Here is a 12,043-nt window from a genome sequence, read left to right as displayed (position 1 = left end):
ACCCGACTGTTAACCGACTGAACAGTTTACATTCCTTTGTTTTCGAGACGCTGCGCACACACATACTTCCACACACTGATATTCACATACAAGTATCTTTACTACGCATTTAACCCAGTCCAGCACAGAAAATTATACATATCTCAACAGAAACTTACGCTTTATCCGGCGATTCAATCGTTTCCTTACGATGTTGCAACTTTAAAGACGTACGCGTTTCTACGATTCCTACTCGTTAGTTCGAGATTCGTGGCTTTCGTAAAAATACTCTTGCGGATGTAATTTTCGCCATCGACGTTTAACGATCGACGCATCGATTCCCGTCGCGTTTAAATTATTCTGTAACCGGATCGATCGTGATATCTCGCTTCTTACTTTTCGACGAAGAGAATGCGAGATAGTGGAGCTTCTTAAAAAATTCCGACGGACAATAATCGACCGGGAGGGTTATCGAATTCTAAGCACGATTCGAGTCGATTGAATCGGCTGGAAGCCTGTTGAGCCCATCATCTGAGCCAGCCGTACATCCAATTTAGCGTCTCCTTTCTTGTCATTCCGGCTCCGGTGAATCTAGTTTCCGTGAAGATCCATTTGCAAGAGAGATGTACGCCAGGGTGCCACCGGGGGAAGCCAATACGGGGATACCGTGCGATCAGTGGCCTATCAACCGGAGTGCTTCTGCGGCTTCTCCCGTTCAATAGAAAAAGAAAATCATTCGTGGGACGTTTGATCGCGAGCCGAGCGAGACCGACAGATTTCTCCTTCGCGGAATGTCTGCGATCATTTGGCTTCCATTCTTCCACCGGCAATTACGTCCCTTTCTCTCGATATTTCGATCTCCTAGCTTTCAACGCTGATGAATCTCTCCGTCATATCGCCGCAAGGTCGGTCAATTCGTTAAATCTTAAAGTTTGCATAGAGCAGCGAGTAATTTAAAAAGTACGCGACTTTATATTAGAAAAAGACGATCGAATAGGGAAGCATATCATAGAAAAAGGATAAAATACGTTTCGTTGGGATTGAAATTCGCGTGCTTTCGCCCGGCGAGGAGCAGAGTTTCGCTTGCAACCTTACGGGAATCTGGAACAACAGAGAAATTAGGGAAATGCAGTTGGGGTGGGGGAATTTGCGGGCGATGTTACGCGTGGCTGGCGTATCGCCAATTGCAAGCCGGGGCCTACTTGGCAACGGGGATTTAACTGCAGCGTATAAACAAGTTGCACGCTCGCCGACTGCTCGCGATTACCCGTTTAGAACAACGGCGAAATACTGCCCCGTGAGGCAATCAATTCCCAAAAGTTTCCAACTGTGGTTCCCTCCTTCCGTTGCTCATTTTCCAAATGAACGTATTTAAATCTACCCCGTATTTCACCGCGCTATGATCTATCGGTAATTCACGAATCGTTCGACTCTCGTTTTCTTTTCAAGTTTGTCTCGCTGTGGCAGAGAAACGCTTCTCCCTTTTTAATCATCCGGTGTCAGGATCACGTGGATCACGGAGAAAAACGTCGCCTTGACGCGTCGCGAGAATTCCATCCGGAAGGGTGGAGGAGGGAAAGAAATTCGTCTAGCCGTTTATCGAGCCTAGACCAAGAAGGGTAGCTCGTAGCCGGCGGCTAAGGGAGAATTCAGGGATCGTTTCCTCGTCGTTCGTTCTTGTTCCTTTTTCTCCTTTTTTTTCCTCCTCCTCGTTCGAAACATCGTAGCCGGAGGCGACCGATGCGTATGAACGTTCTTGAACGAACGCGCAAGGATCGACGTGGCGCGGCGAAATATGGAAATAAAGTACGCGCACGGATAAACGACCGAGACGATAGCTGCGGGGTGGATGCAGCCTCACGTGGGTGCTCGTTTTCAAAAGGATACCAACTGCTTTCATGCTTCGACGTCGCTCGTGAATCGAGCGCACCTGGAATTTTTAATCGCAGTCGTCGCGTCTCGAGGACTTCCACTTTTTCACTTCTTTCTAAATCCGTGTGGCTTATCGTTCGACCTGGATTGAGTTACCGAGAAACAAAAGAAGAGAGTAGTGGAAAAGTAGATATACGAATTCTATACCAGACAAGCATTTGCAGCAAGGGTGGAAAAAAAGGGAACATTTTACAAAACGTATTTCGATAAACGACGATATTTCTTACTTAAGTTAGTTAAGTTAGTTAAACCAATACATTTTTATGTGAGAATTCATGGTGGTTGGCAGTTATTTCTTTGACTTTCAAGCACGCAATTGTCAAAATAGAAAAGCAGAAAACTATAAAAAGACTTTGGTCCTTCGCGAAAGTTCAATGTAGGTTGTCGATTTTTCTGATCGCGATTCGAAGGCGCGGAGACGTCAGAATTTTGCGATATTTGTTTCCTTGTCAGTCGGAGGGTTAGCGGTTGATAAATGGCGAAAAACAAGGGGGATAGGAGGCTGGGAGCGAGTTCTCATTGAAAACATTACGTTCGCCATGATCTGTGTCGGTTGAAAGGCGTCGAGCACCCGTTGACGATGTCGACGTCTCGTTGCGCCTCGTAAATTGCGAAAGCTCACAGAGATACGCGCTGTACACTATCTGCCATCCTCTTTCATCTGCCACAAGTCTGTTCCACCCTATGGTGTCCTTCTGTTTCACGTTTCGCCGGTACATTCGTACGCTTCATTCAACAGAAAGTTTCATAAAACCGAATTTGTTGGTTCCTAGCTATCTTTTCTTTCTTGTTTCGGTTGTTCCTCCTTTTTGTAACAGAGATAGTTTCGCGCAGATGAATGTGCTGATTTAACGGGAAAGTTAAACTCGTCGTTAGATTGGTTGTTACGGGGTAGACTAGCATGTATGAATTTCAATGCATTTCCATAGGAATGCTCTGAATTTTTCTCTTTTTTCCTTTTTTCTTTTTTTATTTTATCACAGCATTGTTTCGATAGTAAAAGTGCTTCTTTTTGTAACGTTGTTACACGGAGAACGATCGGGACAAATTTAAAACTGACGAGGTACGAAACTGATAGACTAATTAGACTCATTAACCGCCGAATTTTTCCATTCACCACCTCTTTATCTTTCTGAAAAGGTTCGCGAAAAAGGTTTCTACTGAGAAAAATTCCCTGGAGATTTCCTTTTATTTTCCAGAAGCGGGAGAAATAATCTCTATGACGGAAGAAAAAGGGAAAAGAACGAACGAAACGCGATATTAATTACAGACAGGTCACTGAACCGCGAGATGGAACAGGATCCAGCATTCTTCGGGCCGTGTGATCGTTTTCAGTTGGGAACTTTGTTGGCAGTCGGTGGAAAGGACGGATTACACCAAGATCTCAATACTTTGCCGCGGGTCGCTGTTTTCTTGCCTGACGAAACAACGCCGTCCGCGCGAAAAAGGATACCACGGTTGCGTATACAACGCGGAGTTGGCGATTCCTATTAAATAAACTGCAGACACGGGCGCAGCTGCATTTAAGCGAACCAACGCGTCTCTGGCTGGCTGTTTTGTCCCGTAATGGCACAACGCCGCTTTTGTACGCACGCAAAAACGGCCACCGCCTTCAATTCCTCTTCCTTCTTGCCTTTCGCCTCTTCTACGCCTTTCTGTCGGACCCTTGCTATCTATGGATATTGTCGGTTCGAACAGGAAAACCGACGAAAGTACGCGGAATAAATATGAAGAAACAAGTGGCTTCGTTAAACGAGTCTCCATTTAACTTTTTTACTATCAAATTTCTATCTCGTTACGGAACGAAAATTGGCGCTGATTTTGGTCCCTTAGTTCGGTAGAAATTTCTTAGAAACGGTAGCTAACAAATGCTGTGAACGGTGGAACGGTAGAATAGAACGTTACGACGACAATTAGACAAGATGAGCGTCATAAAACGTGGCTGCGAGAACAAATGCAATTTCCAAGTTACTCGGCGTTATAGAGGGTTAATTACCTTTTGTATGTGTTTTTTCACGCGGCGAGAGGCCGAATGTGTGTGAAAGGTATTTCGTAAAATTTGCAAGCTTACTCCGGAATTTATTTTAGGGCGTGCGTCGGATAAACGGGAACGGGAAGGTTTTGAAGTGGCTCACAGGGAGCAGCGTTTCGTGCTTTGAAATCGCTTCCTGACCCAGAGGAATGCGTTTAAAAGTTTGGAAACAGGGTTTATCGAAGCATCCGAGGCATCTGGTGTCTCATAATTATACACGAACCCAATAAAGCTTCTAAGAAAAGAATTCGAATACGAGACCAAGTTAAACAAAAATTCTAGAATTCTACGTCGACTTAACGGCTAACCCTTTGCGTTTTCGTACCGTCGTAAGTCACTGGCGAGGCTTGAAAGAATTCGCCTACGACGACGCGTCCGCTATATGAGAAATCCTTTTTCAGAAAATTACCACCTCCTCGTATCTCGACGTTATAATATTTCGTCGTACTAAACGTGTGCAAACTCTTTAATTAACCTTTAGCATTAACACGACAGCTACGAAAAGAGAGAAAATAGTAAAAAAGGCATCAGCAATTCGCAGAGTGGCCGCTAGCAGAACGGAAGCGGCGGGCGACGGAAGAGGGAGGTTTTCTCTTTGACCTAAATGGCCGTCCAGTTGGCCGGTGGCCAGTTCCCTGTGTCCGTGCACTGGGCATCCAACCCTTTACTTATATTTTTCGATATCAATTTCCCCAGGACCGATAAATTAATCGGTTGCCAGTGGCGACCGCTCGTTGCTTCCTGCTCGTAAAATGTTTACGCGCGTCGCCTACGCTACAGGAGAATTAAATTTCCCTTTATGCTTGTACGGAGGAGGTTGTGCAACCTGCGAGAAACGCGGTAAACGAATGGGCCGCTGTAAACATAGAAACGCGACACGACGGTGCAGCAGCAGTTACATGTACCGCGCTCATGAATTTTCTGTTTCTTCTGTTTGAAATTTCTGTCTCGGTTGTCTGTGCATTAATATTTTCATAAAGTATGTTATTTCGGAGTTTTGATGAATTGCTCGACGCGCTAAGAGAAGAGAATTTAGTTTCTCAAGGGCTTACTTAACCGTATTTTATCTTTCATTAATTTTCTTATCACGTTCGTTATTAGTTTCAGTTGCATTGTTTTCCTGAGTAATTGAGATTACGTAAAAAAGGATTTACCGTTATTATCCCGTTATTAAAGTCACTGATTTGCCTTGTATATTAATGGTAACTATCAATATAGTTTGAAAAGGCGCGTTAAATTCCGCGCGAAATTATTGCGAAACAGCGCCAGCCAATCAGAGCGCGTTCTTAAGTTCGACGGGGCCCGTGACGTCACTTTCATATAACGCTCGGCAAGTGGTACTGCGTAGCACGGAATTTCGTATTCTTTTGTGGTTTTGTTCAAATTTTTCTATCAAATTCGAGTGATTTGTCGCGAAAATAGTGTTGCGTAGTGAAAATGGAATCCGAAATCAGCTGTGACGACCCGCAGTTCATGAATATGTTGGAAACCTGTCTGCGTGTAGAAATTGAAGCAGCCAAGAGCACGTCTTCTGGTAAGTAACCTCTTTATTTCACTGTTACTTGTCATTTTCCTTGCAATAATGTCGTATGCATCGATGTTTGTGTTAAATTATTGTTAGTTTATGATATTTGATATCCCATATCGTTTGACGTTTGAAACGATACTTGACAGCTTTTAGAGTGATTAACATCGATTGATATTTCAAATAACATTGACAAATTAAAAAATTAAATAAATGTGGCCAAAATCATCCTCTTAGCTACTTGAAATAAGATTTGATATTATGTATAATATAGGTTATGTATGGTTCTTAATTCTTTAATAACACGTACATAGAATCAAATTTTATGATTTATTTGTGACATCTGCAAGTACGATACTACGAAAATCGTGTTTTTATGAATTTTTCTAAGAAGTTGCAAGTGAAATAAAAGAATTGAAGACTAAGGTGCAGACACAATTGCAGACAAGGAAGGAGTTGAAAAATACGGCAAAGAATACAGAGGATAATATCGTAATTTTAACTAACATTTTAAACAAGTACGTAAGATAATCGAATCAATACTACTTTGGTCTATTCATTAGGTGTATCATTTTGAAAACTCGTTCATAGGCACAATAAATACATTAACGAAATTTCTAATAAAATCGAGCTAATGAAACTTAATTTGGATAACGACTACAAAGTCATGGAATTGGACTGTGGACGATATGAGAGTATTTACAACGAATACGAAAGAGTATGGGAATCATATCACGTACGTAATTTCCTTTGCATCGCAATGTAAAATTCCAGATGAAAATCGGAAGATCGTCTCGCTGAATTTCATTTTACGATTGCAACGTTATTTAGGCAAAATACGAAGAATTTCCTTTAGCCAAGGTGAGGAAAGAAAACAAGGTAAAATTGGAGAAGCTTCGAGTTGATAAAATGGTGGTGGAATATAAGATCAACGAGTTCGAGAAAATTTTGAAGCAGAGAGAGCGGATTACGTGGCTGAGAATGCGCGCGAAAATCGTCGAGCTTGCGCGCGCAATTTTAGACCATATGGGACTCGACAAAGAATGGGAAGATCTTAATCGAAGTATCGAAGCACGCGAGAAGGAGTTGAATACGATCAAGACGGAGGTTTTTTTCATAACTTTTTACGAATTTTCGAGATTCTCAATTTTCTTTTCATAGCACGATTCTTATAGCATGTCATTTTCGGGTTCTTCCGGTTCTTAGCTAGCTGTACAGTTGAAGAGGCAGGAGGAAGAGAAGAGGGATCGAACGTTAAAGTTGCTGGAAATGCCACCGCCAAAGATTAATTTCTCCCACATGCGCAAGATTTACCATGGATCGAGAATCGGCTCGCACAGTGGCTGGGAAAAAAATTATGAGAATTCCATAGGTGCTCCTTCACGTTTTATCACGAGATATCCTTCAGAGAAGGGCTTTGAGAATATTTTCTTTTTTCATACTCGACTATCTTTAGTTTAATTAAATTATTGTAGATTTGATCTCTCGATTTCACATCCAACACCTTATACGAATTTTATTCATTTGAATAATAATTATGATAACAACAACAGTAATAATAACAATAATAAAATAATTTATCTGAAATTAAATTAAGAACTGATTCGTTCAATTCAGACTCCCTATCAGTGGACACCTTGATGTTGGAAGAAATGTGTCTAGCAGAAAGTAACACCGTACAATCGCCGTCAGAAATTTCAATCCATATCGGGGAAGATCAGAGTATTCCTCATGACCGTCCGATCGATTCAAAGAGTCCTTCCCAGGACCAGGGACAGCAGGAAATAGAGCACGAGGATGTAGCAAGCGAGGTGGACAGAATCTCGGTTTCAGAACCGATCGATGCATTCGAGGAGGAAGTGGAACAAGGAATGGGCCAGGAACTGGAGCACATGGACCAGCCATCCGATCTTTCGAAAGATAAGCACACAGGCCAACGTTGCGAGGATCTTGAGGAGGAAATGGATGATCCCGTAGCGAAGAAAATGAGATTGATCTTGGATGAAGGGAAGTTTGTGGCGACACCAATGAAGATTATTCCATTGGAGAAAACGAAGAGTCGTTCGGTTGATCCATCCCCTCGTGCAAGAATCGCAAGGATTGAGACAGTTCGCTACAATATGTCTCCAATGACCAAAATAGAGAAAAGTAACTCGGATCGAGCTGTATTATAGGCCAAAAGAATTGGTTGATCCACATTTTTTATGAATTTTTTAAACAACTAAAAATTACGCAGCATTGGAATATATTACTAAAATTTTTAACCTGATCCTCCTGAACTAAATCTTTTGGCTTCTAGCATTGTATATTTCCTGCTATGAATAGAAACTAGCGTGTTTTCAGCAAATAATGATTTAGTCGAGCCAAGGAAAAGTCAGTTGACAGATCAATTTGTTGAATCAATGATGACGAAGACGCCTTCGGCAAAGAAGCCTGATCAAGACAAACCCAACCCCTCCAGTATGTTTACTCCTTGTCACTATGATTTCTCTGATACCAGTGACATGAGTTTCTGTATGGATAACAATATGAACACTCTGAAAGGTATTACCTTTAGCTTCTCTACTTTGCAATCTTGGATTTATCTTATACTTTTCTATTTCGTCTTTTATTGGCTGTATCGCGTTCAGCTGATCAAATATCGTTGTACGGAGGGTCTGTTCGAGATTTCTGCGAGTGTTCCAACATATCCAGGGCCATCGAGGACGCAATCCCAGAGAGCAGCGCAAACGATCCATCGACCAGCAAGACTTACAATTTGCCACGTACTTACGATACTTCTGATCGAAGGCTTCCATCGTTTCGCTTTCCCACTCTCATACTTATTTTCTTGTTGCAGAATTCGATTTCAGTAACATTCTGAAACGTAACTCCAGCGGAAGGAATCTCTTCTAAATCCGAGCCGTCTCGAAGAAAGTCGATGTTCATTTAGAAGTTCTGTATTTGTTGTAAAACCTCGTTTGGACGAAATAAAATCGCGCGAAGCGAAGCTGAATGGGGCAATTTTTCTGGAACGGTAATAAGGCAGGTTCTCGTTCGTTTTTCGCCCGAGCTGAATAATATTCGAGCGAAATTACGCGTGGTCGTAATTTTCACCCTCGACAGTCGGTAGAAAGCGTCCGGTGGCTCGGTTCCGTTCTAAGAACCCGGGAAAAGGAAACATGAAAGATGCGGACGGGGGAGGAAAGAGGCACACGCCAGGCTGGAGAGGGAGAAAGAAAGAGCACTCGGCTCGACGACTGGAAAGTAGGTCCTTTAAAGCGCCCCTTTGTATGCCACTCTTTAAAGACCATTGCCACCGACATTTAATCTTCTGTCTGGATATTTGTGAATTATTTAAAGGACCAACATGCGACGTCGTGTAATCAAACGTTAGATCGTTACGTTTTTTGATAAATGACAAGACTTCTATGCTCCTACTTTATATGGATATCAATTCTTTCGTCGCGACTTATAAAATTTGTTGTGGAAAAGCGAATGTTGGTTGTATTCGTGTGTATGTACATAAGTTTCTGAAAGGTTCTTTATACGAACGTTAAAGTAAATGGAGTTACTGTCTGGAGTTGCTTTCACTGCAGGAAAATTCTAAATTGCTATTAGGAACTGAGCCACTTACGGTTCTTTTAGAGGAACCTTCTGCGAAGTAATGACGCGAGCAAAACATTCGACTATAGAGTTTTTTAAAGAAAAGAAACTTAGATTCTATTTGAAATTTTCCAACTTGTAAGGACTCGGTATTGGCTATTAACTGGAATTACGAATAATTCTAAAAAAGAACAATGTGCAGAAGATTAAACGATACCTCTAAAAAAAAAAAAAAGGCAGAAGTATAGCACTTTGCCTCTGGTCCCCTTCTTTTCTGGAGAATTTGTTATCGAGAAAGACGTGCGAGGAATAACGAGGCTGGCGAACGGTAACTTCTTAATAAAACCCGACCAGTACCGCTTCGTCAAGCCTCGTTCTTGCGTATAATTGCTTTAACCGGTATAATTGATATAAATTAACCGGGCTCGCGTGGAGAATTCATAGGAGTCTCGGGAAGAATACCAAAGTTTGTTATTACCTATCGTAACTTTCGCCAATGGACAGCCGACTTCCGTTATGAATGCAGTTTATAAAAGTAGTCGTATCCATTGGTGATACATCGTCGGCTTATTTTCAAACCTCCGACGTCGACGGAAATAGATGAGAAAATTTAATAAAAAAAAAGAGAGAAAAAAGAAGAAGAAAGAGGAGACAGGAAGGATGAGAGGAAACGGAAGGAGCGAGCTTAAGGAAATTCATAATTGTGCCAGCCAGCGTCTTTGTTTAATGAAAAATGGAAGCGAGCCGTCGGGAGATCTCTTTAAAGAAGATGTCTTACCGTATTTCTGTAATCCTCGAGATACTGTATCTTCCCTTTAGACGGATGGATTATCATAGAAAAGAGAAGAACTACAGACTTGGCATTGGAATATAAATCGTCTGTTTTTTAATAAAGTCGAAGAAAGTATGATTACTTGCGACTGGACATTGTATAAAACATTCAAGGTGGATCTCAAATTAAAGCAGGTATATTTTGGGAATTTTTTCAAATTCCATCATCGCGTTTCCTCCGAATAAAAATTGTATGCATATTTGTAACGTTTTTATTCTTATTGCGATAATAAATAACGAAACAACGAAATAACGAATCCCTTTTACGGCGATTATAACGTATCATTGAGTTAGCTCTAACTTATTATTTCAATTCTATCATTATAACGTATCATTGAGTTAGCTCTAACTTATTACTTCAATTCTATCATTATATCGCATCATTTCACGATCTACTATATCGTTATCGACATCCAACACGTTTTCACATCAGTCAGAACACCATTTCCTTGACCAGCTTCGCTGACCACTCATTTTTTATCTGTTTTACAGAGAGCAGGCTGTTTTTCTTTCCGGATGGAAGACCCGGTTCCGTGGCTACGTGACTGGAATCCACCCCCGCCATTGGCACGCCACTTTTCCTCAGTTGCTGGAATCAGCTCCAGTACTCCAGCTTGGATCATCTACGACCCGGTGCACCTTCATCGAATTCGGTGAGTGTACCATCGGCTTGACTGTTTTATCAACGGGCCTCGTGCTCCTTTTTTTCTCTCTCTCCATTATCGGTGAGCATAAAAAGAGAACGGAACAACGTCTGAATCAGGTAGCCACAACGTTTTACGATTCCGTCTCTTGAATTACGATCGTGGTGGAAAAATGGGGATCGAAGACGAGCCACTGAGTCAGCTGGAACTTGCTTTACTTCGCATCAGGGAACGGTCCTCTGACGGTCTCAGCGGAGAATCAATTTTGAACTGTACATTATCGAACTGTATAACTTGTCCCATAGTTATAGCCCGATTCAGGAAGCGAGTAACTATCGCAAGGCATATACGATCGAAGTGAAACTTGCTAGGAATAGATTGGTTATGGGTATCGGAAAGCTGAGGCGATGATTGGATTCGATGTTTATGAGATCGTTACAAGGACGTTCAATGTGCTTTCGCCTGGTAAAGCGTAAAAGTTTGATTGTTAGCCTAGCTTTACAGATACATTCAGTATTTTTCCCAACACTTGGTTAAATCACATTTAAAACGCGAAATATTCGTTCGTTAATGCTTAATGCTATTCATTTTGAAGTATTGAGTCGACTAATAAGTTTATCTTTTTAAAGTTTATCATTTTATACGAAATATATCTATATAATTGACGATGTATTTTTTTATTAAAAATCAAATACACGTATTTTTGCATTCTTTAGACAATTTTTGTAACATTCTTCGAAAGTGTATACATCGGCAAAAGACGGACGAATTTATTACTCGATCTCATATATCCTTCAAAGATTAGAAAAGCTAGTTTTTAAACAGTTGGTTAAAATCAGTTTATAGAAAATGGAAATACGACCACGATATTATAAAACAGAGCATATCTACAGTGGCTACAAAAAGTATTTGCACGTCGTTTATGATATCATTCGCATGCTACAATAAATAAACGCAATGAAAATATATTAAGTTCCCCGTGAAATATAGAACCTGATAAAGAAACGCTTTGTCAGTTGCCAGTATACAGGGTGGTTGGTAACTGGTGGTACAAGCGGAAAGGGGGTGAAAATATAGAATAAAAATTTTTTTTTTAATTTTCTTTTCTTTTAAATTTTTCCATCTAGACAACGATCTACAGTGAGATCCGTTATAACGTGCCGTACGCGTACCGAGCGAAAATTGAAAGTCGATTTTCTCGAAAACAAAGCCTCGAACGAAAAATTTTTATTCTATATTTTCGACTTCTTTCTTCGCGTAGAATCACCCCCTTTCCGCCTGTACCACCAGTTACCAACCATCCTATATAAGAAATAACGCCATATATTCAGCGAAAGTCACTTAAATTTCAAAATCAGTAAGTCATTTCCTCTCGCTGTAATACCTTTTTCCACTCGTTTTTCGATCTCCATTTATCAGTAATCCGCAATATCTGCAGGCTTAAACAACCGAGCCATAATTAACCAAAAATTACGACTCAGGCTTAGGATTGGTTAAACGCTACGTGGATATATA

The 12,043-nt window shown here is 41.1% G+C and overlaps 2 protein-coding genes across 7 annotated transcripts in view; one reads left to right on the top strand and one right to left on the bottom strand.

The window, feature by feature from the left end:
• LOC117231225 overlaps positions 1 to 12,043 on the bottom strand; it is a 182,190-nt gene that overhangs the window by 31,389 nt on the left and 138,758 nt on the right. The gene's annotated exons all lie outside the window — the stretch shown is intronic.
• LOC117231226 lies at positions 5,246 to 9,288 on the top strand. Of its 2 annotated transcripts, none has more exons than XM_033489455.1 (8): positions 5,246 to 5,477; positions 5,863 to 5,986; positions 6,060 to 6,204; positions 6,300 to 6,575; positions 6,675 to 6,840; positions 7,086 to 7,616; positions 7,812 to 8,012; positions 8,099 to 9,288. In XM_033489455.1, exons 1-8 carry the CDS (start codon positions 5,381 to 5,383, stop codon positions 8,329 to 8,331), a joined length of 1,773 nt encoding a protein of 590 aa, XP_033345346.1. In that variant the 5' UTR covers positions 5,246 to 5,380; the 3' UTR covers positions 8,332 to 9,288. The 2 variants fall into 2 exon arrangements, with proteins under 2 accessions (XP_033345346.1, XP_033345344.1); XM_033489453.1 differs by having other exon boundaries at positions 5,381 to 5,477; positions 5,860 to 5,986; positions 8,099 to 8,331.

The sequence above is a fragment of the Bombus vosnesenskii genome, unplaced genomic scaffold (genome assembly GCF_011952255.1).
Source record: "Bombus vosnesenskii isolate JDL3184/JDL3185 unplaced genomic scaffold, Bvos_JDL3184-5_v1.1 scf7180000013272, whole genome shotgun sequence".
Taxonomy (NCBI): Eukaryota; Metazoa; Arthropoda; class Insecta; order Hymenoptera; family Apidae; genus Bombus; species Bombus vosnesenskii.
Note: the sequence above shows the minus strand (reverse complement) of the source record. Positions and strands in the feature narration are given on the sequence as shown.